Source organism: Sander lucioperca, chromosome 17 (assembly GCF_008315115.2).
Source record: "Sander lucioperca isolate FBNREF2018 chromosome 17, SLUC_FBN_1.2, whole genome shotgun sequence".
Classification (NCBI taxonomy): Eukaryota; Metazoa; Chordata; class Actinopteri; order Perciformes; family Percidae; genus Sander; species Sander lucioperca.
The window spans coordinates 29,610,834-29,630,944 of record NC_050189.1 but is presented as its reverse complement, the minus strand read 5'-3'; the positions used below and the strand labels follow the sequence as shown (position 1 = coordinate 29,630,944).

At 36.6% G+C, this 20,111-nt stretch overlaps 1 protein-coding gene across 13 annotated transcripts; it reads left to right on the top strand.

Annotated features, from left to right (window-relative positions):
- The first annotated feature begins 682 nt into the window (after window positions 1–682).
- Window positions 683–14,844, top strand: LOC116036129. 13 transcript variants are annotated; one of them, XM_031279606.2, is made up of 23 exons: window positions 685–793; window positions 936–1,016; window positions 1,145–1,241; window positions 3,534–3,567; window positions 6,830–7,025; window positions 7,126–7,254; window positions 7,363–7,419; window positions 7,533–7,586; window positions 7,702–7,725; window positions 8,851–8,889; window positions 8,985–9,023; window positions 9,122–9,160; window positions 9,252–9,290; window positions 9,390–9,428; window positions 9,520–9,558; window positions 9,652–9,702; window positions 9,788–9,826; window positions 9,931–9,957; window positions 10,528–10,593; window positions 10,930–11,096; window positions 12,943–13,007; window positions 14,265–14,365; window positions 14,582–14,844. In XM_031279606.2, the coding sequence occupies exons 5-23, from the start codon at window positions 6,833–6,835 to the stop codon at window positions 14,689–14,691; spliced, it is 1,317 nt and encodes a 438-aa protein (XP_031135466.2). In that variant the 5' UTR covers window positions 685–793; window positions 936–1,016; window positions 1,145–1,241; window positions 3,534–3,567; window positions 6,830–6,832; the 3' UTR covers window positions 14,692–14,844. The 13 variants fall into 13 exon arrangements, with proteins under 13 accessions (XP_031135468.2, XP_031135470.2, XP_035849990.1 ...); XM_031279604.2 differs by having other exon boundaries at window positions 9,637–9,702; XM_031279608.2 differs by lacking the exon at window positions 8,985–9,023 and having other exon boundaries at window positions 683–793; window positions 9,637–9,702.
- The last annotated feature ends 5,267 nt before the right edge of the window (window positions 14,845–20,111 follow it).

Genomic DNA, 20,111 nt, shown 5'->3' with positions numbered 1-20,111 from the left:
ACTGATAATGTGAGTTATAACCACATGATTTTTGGGATGTGGGAATGGTAGACGTTGACACAAATACTTCCAGTCAATATGGACAATTATTCTAAAGTTTTATATTAAATTATGTATTCTAGAAAAAGTTATTTATTTATTGTATTTTTTCCATTTGTCATTGTCTTTGTTTGAGGGTGATGGGTAGCCTAAATGTAAATTTCCACATAAGCTTTTTGAAGGCCTGGGGTTCCAAAAGAGCGCTGTTCTGACCACCTTGACCCCTTCAGCAAGGGCAAGCCCAAATATAAAATAAATTTCACCCATACTCCTACAAATGTCAATTTTTTTATTGTTTATTGTTTTGGTGTGTTTTTTTTATTACGTGTATGCTAATTAATAAAATTATATTTTTTAAAAAGTGATAAGCATGTTTTTCGGATATGAGTGTTTTTTTCCCCTTTCGTTTTTGTTCTTAAAAGTGTGGTGGAAAAGGCGGTTTTACTGGGTACACCTTCCGGTTTCAAGAAGATTCCCTCGATCCCCTGTGAAAAATAGTTCTACCTTTATAGTGATAATAAAAAATACAAACTGTGATTTTTTTCAAACTGTGATACAATTACTTGATTTTTTTTTACTTTTATAACATGATCTATCTATATAATGATCAAACATGCTCGGAATACAAGTTTCTCAGTTCTGTGGCGGACGGATATATGACTGCAGTCCGCGCAGCATGCTCCGCCTCCGCCGCATTCTGCACCAAGGCTTTTTGCTGGCTCGTGTTACACTTGACGTCCCCATCAAGAACTTTGTAAGTATGTTATAATATTGATAATACTAATTGTGAGTGATTCCCGAAATGTTATTATAATGTTTTTATTTCGTTAGTACCAGTTGGTTCAGCTAAGTAATTCAAATGTGTTTTTCCCCCTGGACGCCTAACGTTACTTAAGATCGCTTAACGTTAGTAGTCTCCGTCTCGTGTCGCTGTCTCACGGTGTTGCACTTGAGTCGACGTCTCCATCAAGGAATTTGTAAGTAACATTGTTATAATATGGTAATACTAATAGTGAGTGTTTCTCGAAATGTTATCAAAGTTTTTTTTCTTTAGTCCAAGTTGGTTCAGCTAAGTAATTCAAATGTTTTTTTTTCCCTCTAAAAGGACGTGCTAGCTACTTAAGCTAGCTAGCTTAGTTGCCAAGGAAGGCTGTCGCAGTTTGACGGTGTTGCACTTGAGTCGACGTCCCATCAAGGACTTTGTAAGTAACATTGTTATAATAGGGAGTAGTTTTCAAAATATCTAAAAGTTTTTTTGGTTACACTTTATTTTGATAGTCCACTTTAGACAGTCTACTAACTTTAAGTAACTTTTCAACTAGCAGCTACATGTTAACTAACTCTCATTAGAGTATTAGTAAGCTGTAGTAGACAGTCAGTAGACTGTTAGGTTATAGTTAGGTGTTAGGAATCGATTTAGGAGAATTAGTTGACTTGTAGTTGGCAAGTTAATTATAGTCAGTAGAATGTCTGTTGGGGGACCAACAAAATAACGTGTTAGTAGATATTAAGCAGACAGCTTACTAATATTCTAATGACAGTTAGTTGACATGTAGTTGCAAAGTTACTTATAGTTAGTAGACTGTCTAAAGTGGACTATCAAGTGTTACCGATTTTTTTTTGTTAGTCTCAGTTGGATCAGCTAGCCTAAGTAATTCATTTTTTTTTCTCTAAACCTTTTGATTTACCAGTGATTTACCAACGTTAACCTTAATCCTGTCAGAATGTCTATCCATTGAGCATGTACATGTCCATCCGTTAAAATGAACTTTTGCAAACAAAAATAATTGGGGCTCTGGACAGTGGGCTCCGCCCAAAAAAAAGTCCCCATGTTTATAAAAACTGAAAATGGGTCAATAACATTACATATTTTTTTAGATACTATCTATTCCATTAATTACTAGTAACATTACTTATTCATTAACGTCAGCTAGTGCTTATTCTTTATAATGACTAGTCAGAACAGCCACTGTAGTGTTCAATAGTAACAAAATAATAGTTACTAGTCACCATCAAAATAAGTACTACTATCTAATGAATAAGTACTAGTATCTAATAATAAGTACTAGTAACTAATAAATAAGTACTAGGGATGTAACGGTACAAGTATTCATATTAAACCAAAAAAATTTGAAAATGCATACCGAACCGAAAGCCTCATACCGAACGGTTATTTCTAGGGATGTAATAATATAAATAATATAAAGTAATAATATAATATAAAGTGTAACAATAATACAAAAATGCAATAATACATATTGTGGATAATGACAATATGTATAATGGATAGTTCACCCAAAATAAAAATTACTTTAAGAAAAAAAATTTTTTTCAGAGTTTTAGTGTCAGTAGTACATTAAACTACTATAGTGTTGTCACGGATACCAGTTATGTACCGATACCAGTAATAATCCACGATTTTCTGTACCAATTTCGGTACCAAAGCTTAATTTAAATGTACATATATTAAAGTATATATCACGGTTACAAAGATGGAAACTGTAGTAAAAACACTTTACAATAAGATTCCATTTGTTAAATAACATTAGATATAATAAAATAACAATAAAAAATAGTTATATAGCCTACTGTAGCAATTATTCTCCTTGGGGTAAATAAAAAAAGATTCTACATTGTTAAAATTAATAAATTTAATCTGTTAACATTATTTAATGCACAATGAATAAAGTATACAAGTACAAACACGAACAATCAAGTGTTTGTATTAAACTAATATTGAAATCAATTAATTATTTGCTGGTACCTCTTCGCCATCATGCAACGCAGTTCACACCGCTTTCTCCTTTCCATAAGCGCATGCTCTCCCATGGTGTCTGTCGTTGATATGCTACAGAGGCGCTTGGGAAAACGAGCGTGCCGCGTCGCTTCTATTATGAGCGTGATTGTCGTGAGCCTACATTTTTTGAAATTATGAATTTATACACGCAAAAACGCGCTGTGTGACGGCCCCTTAGGGCAACATGACATTAGCCTAATCCAAAATATGTCCATATGTGGCTCTTTCAACAGTAATTTTTTTTTTTTTTTATGATGTTAGTTTTATTTAAAAAAAATAATTTAAAGAATCATTTTTCAATTTTGAAAAGAATCAGAAATTTCTTGGGCATTTCTTTCTTTTGGCTGTATCAAAAACGTAACTATGTTGTATGTTATATCTAATGAATCAGTAATAGTAGCTAATGAATAAGTACTAGCACTTAATTGAATAGATATAGTGTTCTTAAAAATAAGCACTAGTAGCATATCATTAGAGACTATTAGGTTTTAATGATTTAATTTTTAAAAACACATCTTGCCATGGACTTTCCGTTTTAGGCAATGTCCATTGATGTAACTGTGAATTTGTTTTCACCTCAAGTTGGCAAAGAAACAATTTAATATTTGTTTGGCTTAATATGATACTAGTACTGAAATGTGACCCTTGTTAATTAATTCTCCCCTTTCCTCTCTTTCTTTTATTTTTCTGTGGCCAGGATCCCTCATTCATCTGAGTAGCTGACAAGAGAAGTGAGTATTCACCCTCTACCTTTTTTGTCTCAATGTTATATTATCAACACAGTTAGTCTTCAAAGTACCATATATACAATATATATATCAAATTTGCCACAGAAGTAATGCCATCGTTGTGAAATCTAGTTAGAAACATTCAAATTTCTTCGTTATTAACTGATCAAACAGCGCTGAAGTCGAAACCAGGAAGAAACATTGTGCCATGAATGAACTATCCAGTGTCCAGCAACATTCACCATGGATTTACTGTAGTAACACTAACTGCAACCATGAAAGTTTGTCAGGAATAGTAGACTGCAATGCTTTTAAGTTACAATACGTGGGTTTTAACACACTCACCGAAATCGTACCGAACTGAGGTATGAACCGAACTGCGATTTCTGTGTACCGTTCTACCCCTCAATTTTTTAAGCACAGTTTGCTATGCTATTCTTAGACTAGAATTTTATGCATAGGCATAATTTGCTTTTTGAAACAACTTTTTGCCAAGGTTGTTAATGCCACTTTTGAAACATCCTGCAGCACGAATGTACCAATACAAATAAATAAAACATCTCCAGTTAACTAGCAGAGCATTGATTTCGTTCATTTGTTAAATATAAGGCAATCTAGCGCGAAATAAACCCAAATAAGTGTCTGTTGAAAAAAAACAAACGCCAAAGAGAGCCCGTAATCCAAATATACATTATACTATCTAACTTATTTGTAACTGAACACGTGATCCGGAATCTGCATATAAAAAACGGACAATCTCCGCACATCCGCACATCTCTAGTGTGTGTGTGTGCACACTCAAAATATTTAATTTTACTGAATTTTGTTTTGACAGTTTCAACTTAAGGGTTAAAGATGGCTTATTTAAGAATGTGGAGGAAACGTAGAGCAGACATCAATGAACTTCTCCACTCTGACGAAGACACTGCGGTGACAATTGATGACGCAGTAACCACAAATGACAGAGAGGAAACAACCAATGATGATGGTGGAAGCAATACTGATGACCACAGCATCAGTGTGACCACTGATGGTTCAGACTTTGACACTGACATCGGAATATGTGAATCAGATGTGGAGATTTTGAACCCTGAACCAGAGGTCCAAGTTAGAAACATCGGCAATGACTTGCGAGAGTGGAGTACAAGACATCAAATTACTAATAGGTCCCTAAATGAATTGTTGCAGATTCTAAGGGATCATGGACATGTACTCCCTAAAGATGCACGCACATTACTAGACACTCCTCAAGTCATTGACAGCCATTCAAAATGTAATGGACAGTATATTTACTATGGCTTGGAGGGGGGCATTTCCCGTGTACTGTCTCAAAATGATGCTTTTAGACAACAACACAGTACAGTCAGTTTGGATGTCAACATTGATGGACTACCAATCTTCAAAAGTAGTAAAGTCCAGTTCTGGCCAATACTGGTTACATTTAGCAATTTCAGTCCATTTATTGTGGCATTGTACTGCGGGGAAAGCAAACCTGAGCCCCTTGATGCGTATCTTCATGACTTTTTGGAGGAGTTCAAAAATCTCCAACAGAATGGCCTGGTGTTTCGTGAGAAAAAGTATGCCGTAAATGTTCGTACCTTTATCTGTGATGCACCCGCAAGAGCATATTTAAAATGCATTAAAGGTCATACTGCATATGACAGCTGTGAGAGGTGCCAAGTGAAAGGTCAGTATGTTGAAAGAAGAGTTGTCTTCAATCAGCTGACATCAACCTTGCGCACAGATGAAGGATTTAGTCAGTTAGAGTATTCCTGCCATCAAAATGGATCTAGCCCTTTAATAGCTGCTGGGATTCCCTGTGTCAGTGCCTTTGTTTTGGATTATATGCATACGGTTTGCTTGGGAGTTGTTAGGCGGCTGTTGGTGTATCTGACTCGAGGCCCAAAACTGTGTAGGCTTTCTCTGAGACAGAAAAATGAAATCTCACAAAAACTAAACCTGCTACGAGGCCAGATGCCCAGTGAGTTTGCACGACAGCCCCGTGGCCTTCAGGAGTTGGACAGGTGGAAAGCCACAGAGTTCCGTCAGTTTCTTCTGTACACGGGACCCATAGTACTAAAAAATACAGTCTCCTCACAGCTGTATGCTCATTTTGTGACATTAACCGTGGCAGTATCCATCATGCTGGACTCAGATGAGAGGAAAAGAGCTGCCTATTTGGATTTTTCTGCTGATCTGATGAGGCACTTTGTGTCTAGCTGCCCTGCACTCTATGGAAAAACATTTACGGTGTACAATGTGCATGCCCTGTTACACATCCATGAAGATGTCTCTCGTTTCAGGTGCTCTTTAAATGACATATGTTGCTTTCCATATGAGAACTATTTGCAGCAGATCAAAAGATTGGTCAGGACTGGCCAAAATCCATTAGCGCAGGTGTCCAAACGCCTGGTCGAAATTGAACATGCCCAGGGGAATTCCACTGCACAGCCTAAAGCAAAGCCCCAAATGTACATTTCATCAAAAAGAAGAGACAGCTGTTTCCTTCTGGAAGATGAGAGCTTTGCTTTTGTTCAAGAGAGGAGGGGAGATGGTACAGTTGTTTGCGATGTGGTAAAACAGAGACACACTGTCGACCTGTTTGACAAACCATGTCCGTCAAACCTCTTGAACATTGCTTACATAGGGAATGGCCGTAGACTTAGAAGAAAAGAAGTCAAGGAAAAAGACCTTGGTCGAAAAGTAGCCTGCCTTCCTTTCAACAATGGCTCTGTCATGATTCCTCTGCTGCATGGCATTGAACATTCATGATGAAGATTGGCAAGACATTAAGTACGTTGTAAATGGGTGCATGATTTGCATGAAATGTGTATTGCTCAACTCAAATCTCGAAACAAGCAAAAACTAAATGCACTGTGCTTTCTAAAATAAAATATAATTAAACTAAATATTGACATCTTAGCAATACTGCAAACTTGTTATTTGTCTCAATAGTACAACAGTAAAGATGTCATATTTACCTGTGCCCTTACTGTCTAACTGGTAGGCCTTGGACATATACCGAAATTTAATTATCAAACAACCTGCACTGCGTAAAATATAAATAAATATAGACTTATCCTTATTAAAGCTTCAAAAGTTCTTTAGTCAAGAGCAGTGAGTAAATATATATATACATATATATACTCATACTGTGAAGCTGCTTTGTGGCAATCTTTATTGTGAAAAGCGCTATATAAATAAACGTGACTTGACTTGATATATATAATAGTTCATTTATTTATTATATTCATTTTTGTTGCAGGTTATGCTTTTCGTCAGGGCCGTTTGGAATGAAAATGGGAAGGAAATGGAGGGGACCATCCCTGATGCCTGGGTTAATGTAGCTGAGAAAACCCTTCGATGGCCAAAGACGAGGGCAAAATATTGTTTTGACAACCATGTGGCTCCTAAGGAGGACTGGGAAACTTTCCCATTGTTGAAAGTAAAAATTACCTCAGGTAACCTCTTATATTTTGATACAATGGTAAAACAAATTGGAGAAGTTATGTGGACTATACATTGATATAAGCTTTGATGACATGCTTGCTGTCTTTGCAGAAAGTTTCCATGAGTGTGAAGACTACGATCAAACCAGCCATGCTGAACTATGTGAAGAAGATGAAGACGAAGAGGTTGTAGTCAAAAAAAGGATGAAAAAAACAAAACAGTTTGACGATTTTGTTGAAGGTATGTCCCCATCATTTGTTTCTATTCTATTCTATTTATTTCTATTCATTTGAATAGAGAAAACACACAAACTCATGTTACAATTGCAACGTGTTTTAATATTAAAAGGATCTGACCTGTCTGAGGCGACTGCTGAGGAGGATGATAAAGAAAAGCGGAAAGGAGGTACAGAAATGTTTATTTTGGCATTCATTTAATGTGTATTGAAAAGTTGCCTGTGCTCAGTACAAAATCAAGTAAACTGTCTGTTAATTTTGCTATACCCCTTATTTACTAAGATTCCAGTCCAATAATTCCAGTATTTCCCACCCCACCAATCAAGTTAAAGAATGGTGAGTTGTTACTAAGATGACCATGCGCATTTTCAAATTCGCATTTGAATCGATTCGCAATCGATTCAAATTTTAAGTTAAGTATTTGTATTAAACTATCTGTCTTTGTTGTCAGTGGGCGTCGACAGATCAAATAGTGGTGAGTAGAGCTGTCAATCTTCCCATTTAATACTATTCAAATTTCATTTTTCTTTTAATATTCAAATATTTAATGCTCAAATGAAGCCTGTACTTCACTATTATGCATTATCAACACTGTAATGAAACATTAGAATAATTTGAAACAAACATAATTGGCTGTCTAATGATAATGATAACATAAGCATTTTGGCTTGGTGGATGACAATTTTAAACTTAATGTTAAATCTATTACCCATCCTTCCGAATCCCAGCCGCAGCCTGTCACTAACATTACATGATACATAACATTAGCTCAGTAAACTAAAAACCTCACATTGCCTTATGTTTCGCACTCTCGCTAACTTGAATTTACTTGAATTGGTTTTATGCACAGTTGAACTACTTCCTGAGCTTCAGCCAGCTCTTTTGTTTCCTGTCTGACATTATAGGACAAACTGATTAATCCAGGTGTGTCTGATTAGTGTTGCTGTGACTACATAGGCCAAGCACACCTGGATTCATCAGTTTGTCCAATAATGGCAAACAGGAAACAAAGGAGCAGGCTGAAGTTCAGGAAGTAGTGTCTGTGCATAAAGCCAATTGTTCATCAAATATCGAGCATTTTGTGATTTTAGTAATCAAATAATATTTTTTTTTACTATTCAAATTATATTTTAATTTAACAATTCGTTCCAAAGTTTAATTTTTATTTTTAGAATACCAAATCAACATGCAAGTAATCACTACTGTGATCACACGATATTAGGAAAATATCTAATTGCAATTAATTTTACTGATATTGCAACTGTGATATGATTTATGATATTTGAGGGAATGATCATTTTTGTATCATTATGCTCATTGTAAAATATATATATATATAAAATTAAATATTAAAAATATTTCTTTTTTGAGAGGATCTGTACCAAACAAAGATTTTTTTTTAGACTGTAGGATACTATTTGTAGGCAAGGATGTCTCTGCAGAACCACAATACCTTTATTTTAGAATGTATGACACATATTTTGCCTTTAACAAATTTTGCCATTTTAATTAAAATGTGATTAATTGTGCTGCCCTACTACTTCTATCATCTACTTCTTCCTATCATGACTGACTGACATTTTCGATTTGGTTTGTTTAGGTTCACCCAGGTCTGCGGGCCGTGACAGGTCAACTGGTCGTGAGTATAACGTTTCATTGCTGAATATTGCAGGCTGGTCATTTGGACTGTTGATAAAGAATCACTAATGTTTGTTTCTGCTCTGCATTGCTTAGGTACAGCCAGGTCTGCAGGCCGTGACAGGTCAACTAGTCGTGAGTTTAACTTTTCATTTTTAGATTATCAAATTAGTATGCAGGTAACTAACAATGTTGATCATGACTGACTGATGTTTCTGTTCTGCATTGCTTAGGTTCACCCAGGTCTGCGGGCCGTGACAGGTCAACTAGTCGTGAGTATAGCCTTTCATTGTTGAATATTGCAGGCTGGTCACTTGGACTGTTGATCATGACTGACTGATGTTTCTGCTCTGCATTGCTTAGGTTCACCCAGGTCTGCAGGCCGTGACAGGACAACTAGTCGTGAGTTTAACTTTTAATTTCCAGATTATCAAATCAGCAGGCAGCCGGTAACTAACACTTGATAATGACTGACTGATGTTTCTGTTCTGCATTGCTTAGGTACAGCCAGGTCTGTGGGCCGTGACAGGACAACTAGTCGTGAGTATAGCCTTTCATTGCTGAATATTGCAGGCAGGTCACTAGGACTAATGATAATGAATGACTGATGTTTCTGCTCTGCATTGCTTAGGCACACCCAGGTCTTTGGACCGCGACAGGTCAACTAGTGGTGAGTTAAACTTTTCATTTTTAAATTTTCAAATCAGCATGCAGGTTACTAATTGGTCATGACAAACTGATGTTTCAGTTTTGGGTTCCACAGATTCGTCCAGGTCCAGGTCCAGGTCTGTGGGCCGGGACAGTTCAATTAGTTGTAAGTATAGCCAGGCACAGTAGTGAATATTAAATTAGCATAGGTAATTAGCACTATTGATAATGGCTACATTTGGGTTGCACAGGTTCATCCAGGTCTGTGGGCTGGGACAATTCAAGCAGTCGTGAGTATTGCCAGTTACATTTGGCTTGTCTTATTGAATATCAAATTAGCATGAATAATACTATTCATACTGGATAACTAATGTTGGTAGTTTGGGTTTCTCAGGTGTACACAGGTCCCAGGCTGTGGAAGGTAGGTCCATAGATCAACATGACATCATGACTTTGCATAAACATACACGCCACTTTCATGCCAAGTGGCGTGTTATCTATACGCATTTTGAGCTATCCGCGTGGTAAGATGTTATTCCGCATGTCAGTCTACGCCGTTAAATGTCACAGTGAGTCCGCGTGTATGTCAAAGCCATTAAAGTTCAGCGTGAAACGGAACAAAATGAATATCTATATCTGGGGAGTGATATTTTTTTTCCCTAAGATGGTATGAAAAGATTAATAAATGTTCTTAACCCAAGTGACGGTTAGGTTTAGGGACGGGGTTGGGGTAGGTCATATATATTTATAGTAATTTAACGTTAAGTCAATGGACAACAAACGGCGTTGATAAACACGCAAAAAAGTGATTATGCGTGTTAATAGCACGCCACAAATGGAAATACGAATTGGCGTGTCATACATACGCTATTTCATGAGATCAGTCTGCATAGATGGTGAATGTCATTGGTTGTATCACTCAATGAGGCACATTGTACAAGTGTTCTAAATATATTGATCGCTTCACACACTTTTTTTCTTTCCTGCTTAGGTCTTTCACATGAAATGTCCAGTTATAATAGGGATGTGCCAACCACATTCCCCCTGTCAGAAGCGAGTAAGTACAAGAATATTTTCATGTAACACCCAGACTAATTACTTATGTATTAACATTACATACTCTTTGTAACTGGTGAATCAGACTTCAGGTTTTCATCTTAATGCTTTGGCATATATGACAACCATCTCTTAATAAAATTGTTATTTAATACAACTGATTTGTCAAATACAGGGTTAAAGTTTACCTGTTAAATAGTGTTATGTAACAAATTGAATAGTTATTCATTTTTCTGGGATTTCTAGAGAGCACACTTTTACTGAAATGCCTTGCTGTTACCAGAGAACCATGATTATAGTGAGTAATTTTTTTTTCTTAATTTCTCATTATTGCCAGAATTCCAAAAAATAGTGCTGACAAAGCTGGTGACTCTCACTGATGAGGTCAAACAACTCCAGAGGAGCATGCCTAAATCTAGCATTGAGATCATAAAGATTAACACCTTGGAAGAGTTCGAGAGGGAGGAGGCTTCTCTTCTGGATAAAAACATATTTGAAACCTTGGTAAGAATTTTTCAACCTCTAATGAGCTTACAATTCTATTGATTATCCTTAACAAACGTATTCGTGATAGTTATCCCGAGTTGGTGGCAATCACGTGAGCTTTCACGCTAAACACAAAAACCAGAGCTTTGAATGTAAAATGATAGAGAACAGCCATTTGGAATCCATTCCTCTCAACATAAACACTTATTGAAAGAGAGAGAGAGAGTGTGTGTGTGATAGTGTATGTAATATTAATGCAAATTGTAACTTCACTAAGTCACTTGTTTTATATTTCCTTTTTATATTTACTTGAATACTGTGTAATGTACCTGTATTGCAAGTTGTTCTATTTTTTGTACTGGTTTTTATAAAAAAAAAAAAGAAGTGAAATTTGAAAAGTTAAAGTTCTGAATTTTGACTACAATTGTCTTTGCATTCTGATTCCTCACTACATTAGAAGCATGACTGGCTCTTATTTGTAAGCAACAGCATATTTTTCCAGGGCCATGCAAACCCTTTATTACTAGTGTGGAAATATTCTACAATATTCACTAATGACAGTAAAATAGACCATGCTAAGTCAATTTACTGCAGTAATTCCTCTCTCAACAAGTAGAAAATGCATTGAACACTTGACTATGCATGAAAATAAAATAAAAAAATGTCATAAACCGGAAAACCGTCATCATTATAGTGATATAAATTTTTGGTCAAACCGCCCAGCACTAACTTGACTTGACTAATGCCAATAGGGGGCTATGCGGAACACAGAACGTTCTAACCGGAAAACAGGTGTTATTTCTAGGGATGCACGATATTATCGGCACAACATCGGTATCGGCACAACATCGATATGATTATTTCTGCCGATATATATCAGCCGATATGATTATGGTGTGTGGTGGAGGATTGGTAGACGTTCAAGTAAAAGATGTCATTTTTTTATTTGAAATTTTTATTTATTTTACTCATAAGTACTGAAGTCTGAACTTAAAAATGTAAATGTGGCACTGGCATATCATTTATTCTCTAAGTGAAATAATGTACCATTTTTTTCAGTGGAGATTTGTAAAATCTACATGGTAGAATTAAATGTGTTTTGTTTGTCTTGTGTTTTGCCTTATCTACAACACATGAGTGTAATATGGTAAAGGTAGCTACAGGAGAGCGACTTTCTCTTCAGTAAAATTAAAGTGTAAATATATCAGGGGAAAAATATCGATATCGGCATCGGACAAAATCAGTTTGAAAATATCGGCATATCGAATATCGGCCAAAATCCAATATCGTGCATCCCTACTTATTTCCACTTTTCACTTCAGTACACTACACATCTGCAGTGGTAGGTGATGTCTTAGGTAACTTAAGTTTTGCTTATCATAATAAAATTTGTATTTCTGATCAAACTGTAGTGTATTTCTTTTAATTAAAATGTTGAAATGTTAATATATCAGAAATGGCAACATCCGAACAGCAGGAGTTTTTGTTTTGCCAAGCTGCAAGTCAGTCAGGGTGATATGGTTCCAAAAGATTATGCGTGCTAATTTTGTTGTAAGGAGACACACCCTGCAGTCGCATTTTATGCCAGAAAATATATGCAAGAGAGTAATAAAGCAGAGATCTTATATATTGATACATTTCAATATCGATCCAGCAAATTCTTTCAGCTTTTTGTATTTACCTGCTGATAAAATGTTTTGGAAAAAAATGTTATATTTGAGTTAAAATATTTCAATTATTTCATGATTATACATATGATTTTTGTATGGTTTACATGTTGTGTTTTTAGGGCAGCAAACAACTGGACCCAAATGTTCTCAATTTTTTACCATTAATATATTTGAATGTGTTTTTTTAATTATAGGTTTGTCAGCTGGCAAGAGTGGGTGGGAAAGATGTAAAGGACTGCACGCACAAAGTGATGGACAGGTATTTATTTATTTACTTATTAACTTAACAGATCCGCAATCTGTTTTCATTTGGTAGTTTGGTTTAGTTGTTGGTTTAAGTAAAGAGTAGGACTGTGCACTAGGGTTTGGCAATATGGATAGTTTTTATATCTTGGTGTTTTTTAGCTAAATAGTGCTAAAAGATAAACTGTATATTATATATTTTATGAAAATGGCTACATTTGTAAGTCAAAGCCACCTTAGAGATGACATATGCACTTTTATTTAAACGGATGGTCATTAAAATAAAATGCAGCGGTTTACTTCCCTGTTTTATTCCCTACGTTGAATAAAAAAAAGCCCTATTTCTGGTTTCCAACAACAATAACAGGAGGATTAAGAGAGGGAGAAGGAGAGACAGACATGGGCTCACGGACAAAAGAGGGCATGAGAGGAAATTCCACCAGATTTCACTCTTCTTGGCCAAATTTCTGTTATCTTTCTTTAAAATTAATAATTAAATTAATACAACTTTAAACTCTGTCGATTTATGTAAATTGCTCCTCAGATCTCTGCAGGGTAAATCCATACAGCTATCTAGACTATCTGTCCAATCTGAGTTTTCTGTTGTACGACTAAAACAACTTTTGAACATGTATGTTACACCAAAAGAAATTTCTTCCCAAGGCTAATTTGCAGTGGCACCGTGGCTTTGCCTGGCTCCAATCCCAGAATGCCGCGCCGAAAACGCATGCATACTAGAAATAGAACCGACGCTCATTTTTCACGCGATAACATGTTGTTTGAAAGTCTCTAGGTTTTGACATAAATGCAGATATAAATGTAATAAAAAAATTCAATACTTTTTTACTTGAATAAAAGTCAATACTTCCAAAGTTGTCTTGTTTAACATGAAGTGTACTACTGTAGTAAATCAATTGAAAACGTGTGTGTACAGACAAGGCTAGCAGCGCAGCGTTTCTGGTGTGCAAAGACAGAGAAAATGCAATGCAGCCGCCACACAACAGAAACGCCAGGCTCATGCGACGCAGCCAATTTGTGTAGCCAGCCTAAGGCTAACGCTGGCTAATTTATGAAGCCCTATGTCCTTCTCAGCTAAGAGGTGTAATGTATGTAGAGATCTGTATGGTTATATTGTATAGTGTCTTTTCAGGCGATTTGATGAAGGTAAAAATAGTGTGGCTGTGCATAATGCCAATGCAAAATCACTGTAATTTGAAGACAATTCTGCATGTGGTGGAATAATTGCATATTATTTTGTCTTGGATTGGATTAGGCTCTTCACCAACAACCTAATGACACTGTTTAATTTGAAAGGGAAGGGAAAAAAAGATAAAATTGGGCTCGAAGACAAGAAATTGTTTTCAGCAATAAAAGGTAAGATTTTATATTATGGTAATTTAAAAAAAAAGTGTGTGGAATGCTTAATATCAGGCTTGATGTAATTTTACTTAATTTGTGATCTATTTCATTTAATTGATTTGTTACTCAAATTTTCATCTAAACATAATCTGTATCTATGCTGCAAGCTAAACCACAACAGTGGCGTTTGAATTGATTTATTTTACATAGGATTTTTTGCTTTGATTGTAGCTGCTGTCATGAAATGGGACGCAGCTGCCACAGAGGCCCAAATAAAGTCGGCGGCATCGGACCACCTAAAACATGCCCCTGGGAGAGTAGGGGGTGGTGGTTATAAATAAATAAATATACTGTGCTAATATTACAAAATTTTATAGCACTTTTATTTTACTTTACTGTTCTGACTTTTAAGTTTTATTATGTTATTGTGTTAATTTATACTTGCTGTTCTTGTTTTAAGTATTAGTGTGTTGTTGGTTTAATTTAAACTGCTGTTCTGGTTTTAAGTTTTTCTAAATATTACTAATAAAATATATTTTGAAATTTAAATAGTTGATTTCTTGAAGTGATCAGTTTGTTTACAGAAAAATGGTAAGCAGTTTATTACAATTATATTGATAAGATACAAAAATGCAAGACTAGTATATAAACTAAAAAATTATTCAATTGAATAATCAATATAATCCATATTCTTTCAAATAATTTAGGTCTATGGTCTGTCTGCAGTTTCATGACACGACAACCATTAACAATGAGTAACTGGGTTTTTCTCAGTGAGAACTAACTCACTCAACGCCATTGTTTGAAGTAAACATTTTTTATTTTTATTTTGATCCTTGCAAATATGTCCAGATGGGATTTCCATGTTAATAGAAGCCTTTCTTAACAGAATCTTAACAGTCATCTTTGACATTTCTACAGAAAACGCATCTAATACAACTTTTATTCTGGCAGTCTAAAAAAGACATATTTAGCACGTTTTTGACATCTAAACAACGTCCAGAAAAGATGTCAAAAAAAGTTTCATTCTGGCTCCTGTGAGGACGTCTTCTGGATGTCTAACAACTACGTCCGTAGAACGTCTTTAATTTACGTCTAAACAACGTCCAGAAAAGACGTCAAAAAAAGTTTCATTCTGGCTCCTGTGAGGACGTCATCTGGATGTCTAACAACTACGTCTTTAGCACGTCTTTAATTTACGTCTAAACAACGTCCAGAAAAGACGTCTTTTGGATGTCTAAGAATGACGTCTTTAGCACGTCTTTAATTTACGTCTATACAACGTCCAGAAAAGACGTCTTTTGGATGTCTAAGAATGACGTCTTTAGCACGTCTTTAATTTACGTCTAAACAACGTCCAGAAAAGACGTCAAAAAAACTTTCATTCTGGCTCCTGTGAAGAGGTCTTCTGGACGTCTAAGAATGACGTCTTTTAGACGTCTTCTAGACTACTTCTTGCTCGCTGGGTTGCGTCGCGATGCCCAAGAGACGCAGTGTTTTGTACAGTCTGAAGATTTCCCCTCTCTGATAAACAGAGCTGTACTTGAAACTTTTTCAGCGACATAGACCGGAGGGACCAGATGGACAGTTATCCACTGAGTAAGTACACTAGACAAGTTATGCAGAGTGCGATTATTTCAGATATATTCAGCAAATTGCTTTTAGTTTTAGTTTGCATCGCCAGCTGTAAGTCATGACTGGTTTCCAAGACGGCAGCGGCATGTAAACATGAAGTTTGGTGATATTTTGAGCCTTTTTAGTGGTATAAATAGCGATTCGTTTTTACGTTCCCTGTGCCCTGAATACTAGCGTTGTAAGCTAATCAGTGGTCCGCGCTAGCGTCTTTCAAGCAAAAAACTCATTCGATTAGCATGAAAACATGTCCCAGAGAGCGACAGAGTGGGTACACATCTGTTAATAACCCCTAGGTTCGTCTTTGTTTTTTATGTTACAGATGTAAAGTCTACCTCAGTTTTATTTTAATTTCTCCTATGTTTACAAAACACTGCACATATTTTCAGCTTGTGAACTTCCTAGCACTAAACTTGCAGAAAATAGTTCTTCTCAGGTCTCAGGTTTCTCTATGTTTATATTTAACACTGTGCACTATTTTATTACACTTTATTAAGCATTTCTTACGTATTCTTTAATTTTGCACCTTAATGTTAAGAGATAATTGTTAAGTGTTCATTGTGATTTTAGACTTATGTTTAATTATTTGAGTGTTTTCCATGGTTGTGTTGACATTTCTGCCTTTATAACTGAGGGGATTATAATCAAAGGTTAAGTTTAAAATAAAAATGTTTTAAAAAATGTTCTCCTGGTCCTTATTTTATATAGGTCATAAAAAATATCAATAATTATCGATATCGACCGATATGAAACACTTATATCCTGATACAGTTTTCAGCCATATCGCCCAGCCATATTCTCAATATACCCTCATAATCACGTGTGTCTTTCTGGGTGCTCGTGCCCCACAACAAAGAGCTGATTTTTATAGTTACTGCCCCTGACCCTCAAACAGTACGGCAGCCTAAGTCATTAAACAATAGCAACAAAAACTACAGCTTCCTGAAGCTAATAGTTCACTAAACCCCTTTCCCTGCGCAATTTCCCTGTGTAATTGTGTATTACACTTCTGGTGTATTACAGCAACGGAGGAGGACTCAAATGCACACACACACACACACACACACAGGACATAAACAGTTTATAAACTCAAATTGCCATTACATCTCATGTAATCAAGACCAACATGTTGGTTGTTCACCCTCCCTGAAGTAAAATAACAAAATCTGTAGGATTTTTCTACACACACACACACACACACACACACACAGTCCACTTTTCCCAATTCCCGAATTTGTACCTCCTCAAACCCTCGATCCTCCGACTTGTGACCCGGAAATCATTCTCAGCGTGTTACGTTGAAGGACGTCCCAATTCCTAAAATGCACATGAAATAAAGGGGGTGAGGATGGAGGAGCGAGGAGACTCCCCGGAGGAGCTATAATCAAGGATACACTGATGTATCCTCTGCAGAAGTCTTTTCATCCGTGGCATGTAAACAAAGAGGCGTGACAGAGAGAGAGAGAGAGAGTTATATCTGTGGCCCTGTGATCTGGCTCGGATAATATAAATTAACATTCTGATTAATAGCAGGTGGGTGAATTAACACAGCCTAATTAACAAGGACAATATTATTAAAATGTGAACATAGAGCAGCTGTCGGACCCACAGCGTCATTTGTAAGTGCGTCCAGAAAGACGCTCAGAGAAATAGCATTCTTAGCTTCATTATGTTTATTTCAGAAGCTATAAATGTTTAGTTGTTTTCTCTATCTTAAGTGATTGACAGAACTGTTTTGTGTGTCCATGTTTGGGGGCGTTTTTTTTGTGTTACCACCTTTGACTCTTTTCCTGCTTCCATTAGCTACCTGATTGCTGGATATGAGCCAGACAGACACTATATTGTATCAAGTTGCTGTGAGCTGTAGCCTACATTCACTTCTAAACACTTCATTCAATTCTAAACAGAGACAGAACACGTAACCTTGGAGATTATTCCTTCACAGTGTTGTCTCAGAGCTGAACCGTCAAGACACAGCAGTTTTCATTAGACTGACCCTGGGCCGGGTCAGGGGCAATTCTAGGATCAGACCTTTAGAATGTGACACAGATACAATGCCTTGCAAAAGTGTTAACCCCCCCTGCTAAATCAGTCATTTCATTAGCCAATAATTTCTGAGCTAGATACAGCTAAAAGTTTTTGACACTATTAACACTATGATGGAACTAAACCTGACACTTTATAAGTCACAGTTAGAGCCTGACCGATAAAGGATTTTTAAGGCCGATATCGATACAAATATTTGATGATTTAAAAATCCGATATTCCGATATACCGGCCGATATATATATTTTTTAAAATCCAGAAACGCGTAACAAAACATAAACAGATTTCTCTAACAGTTAGTTATTTGTAGTTATTTATCCTCACTAAAATAATATGATAATGCAGTAGGGCTGGGGCGGTATGTAATACATACATGAAATGTACTCCTACTTTCAAACTTAAGTATAAAAGCAAGTTATCAAATATCTTAAAGCTAAGAATCACTCTTACACTCCCAGTTATTTCAGACAGCTCCAGAGGTCTCTCCAGTGGTTAGGAGTTGCCAGTATAGGGGCTGGTGATGGCACTGAGGAGACAGAGACGTGTGCCAATCTTTCAGGAGAGGAGGAACGTTTTCAGCAGTTAATCAAACTGTATCGTTTGGACAGAGCAGGCATAATATATCATGAAATCTAGGCTATATGTAGGCAGGTTAATTAACAGCACACCAGTTTAAAATTGTAATTAAAACATGGTGGAAAACATGTTCATCTTTCATTTCCAATGTGTATATCATAATGAATTGTCAAATGTGTGTCTCAGGTGGAAAACTCCCATCTGGTCATCTGAGGCCATCTGGTGGACAGGTAGAGGATGGCAACGCAGGGGCCCTGGGGAAGGGAGAATGTGGCTGAAGAAAGAGGCAGAATGAGGAAAGCAGGACTGTGTGTGTGTGTGTGTGTGTGTGTGTGTGTGTGTGTGTGTGTGTGTGTGTGACCCAGAGTCAAATGATGATCAGGTCCATCTCTGTGCATCCATTGCAGAAATACTAGTCTATATCCATGACGTTCCACTTCCAGGATTGCTCTGTTGCCGCCAGAAATTCCGCCGGATTTCGCTCTTTTTGGTACCTTTTTGATATCTATGCAGGGTAAATCCATACAGCTAGCTAGACTATCTGTCCAATCTGAGTTTTCTGTTGCACGACTAAAACAACCTTTGAACGAACACACATTCCACCAAAACAAGTTACTTCCCGAGGCTATTTTGCAACAGCACCGTGGCTCCATCCGGTGCTTAGCACCGTTCATGACGATTGTGGTTGGTTTAAAGAAATACCAATAAACCAGAGCACGTTTTTCTCCCATCCCGGAATGCTGTGTGGACTAGCCAGACCCTCCTCCACGGCGCTGTGGAGGATGGTCGGGCAAAGTGAGACTACAGAAATACAGATGGGTCACAAATTACAAAGTAACAATGCGTTTTTTCACCACGAGCCTCAGGTGTGCAGAGTTGAGAGAGTAGACAGGGTTTAAACCTCTCCGTCAAGCTCTCTTCATTCTGACATCAACGTCCTCTTCTCTTTTTATTATTGCTCAGCAAAGCCTACATACTGTATAAATGTCATCAATATATCATCAATAATTATATTTCTATTCTATTCTTTTATTTTAATATGTTATTCCTTTTATGGTGACTTTCAAACATCTGTCAAGGGACCACAGATGAAAAGATTGCCTTTTGGTTAATTCTGCTGCATCCAACGCACGTAATGTTTATTAGTGTGCACTTTGCCTGTTGAAGAAAGCCAATACATGAATACATTATCCTAAAATGACTCAGTCTGGGACAGAAAATGATTCATTTCAAATCAAATAATTTATTTAAACTAGTAGTGCAAAAATCACAATACATTCAGTCCTCTCCTGCCTCAAATCTTACTCATCATAGGCTGAGAGCATCTGTGCTTACTCGACAAACTCAAAACCTTCAGATTTCAAAGAAATCCTTAATTTAGTAGGTATAACTGCCCATTTACCAAAGTCATTCCAATGCCAGAGGGGGGGGGGTGTTTGTGCCCTACATGTGTGTAAATGTTAGAACAACCTCTCACATTCCATCATGCTTCACAAATGACCACAGA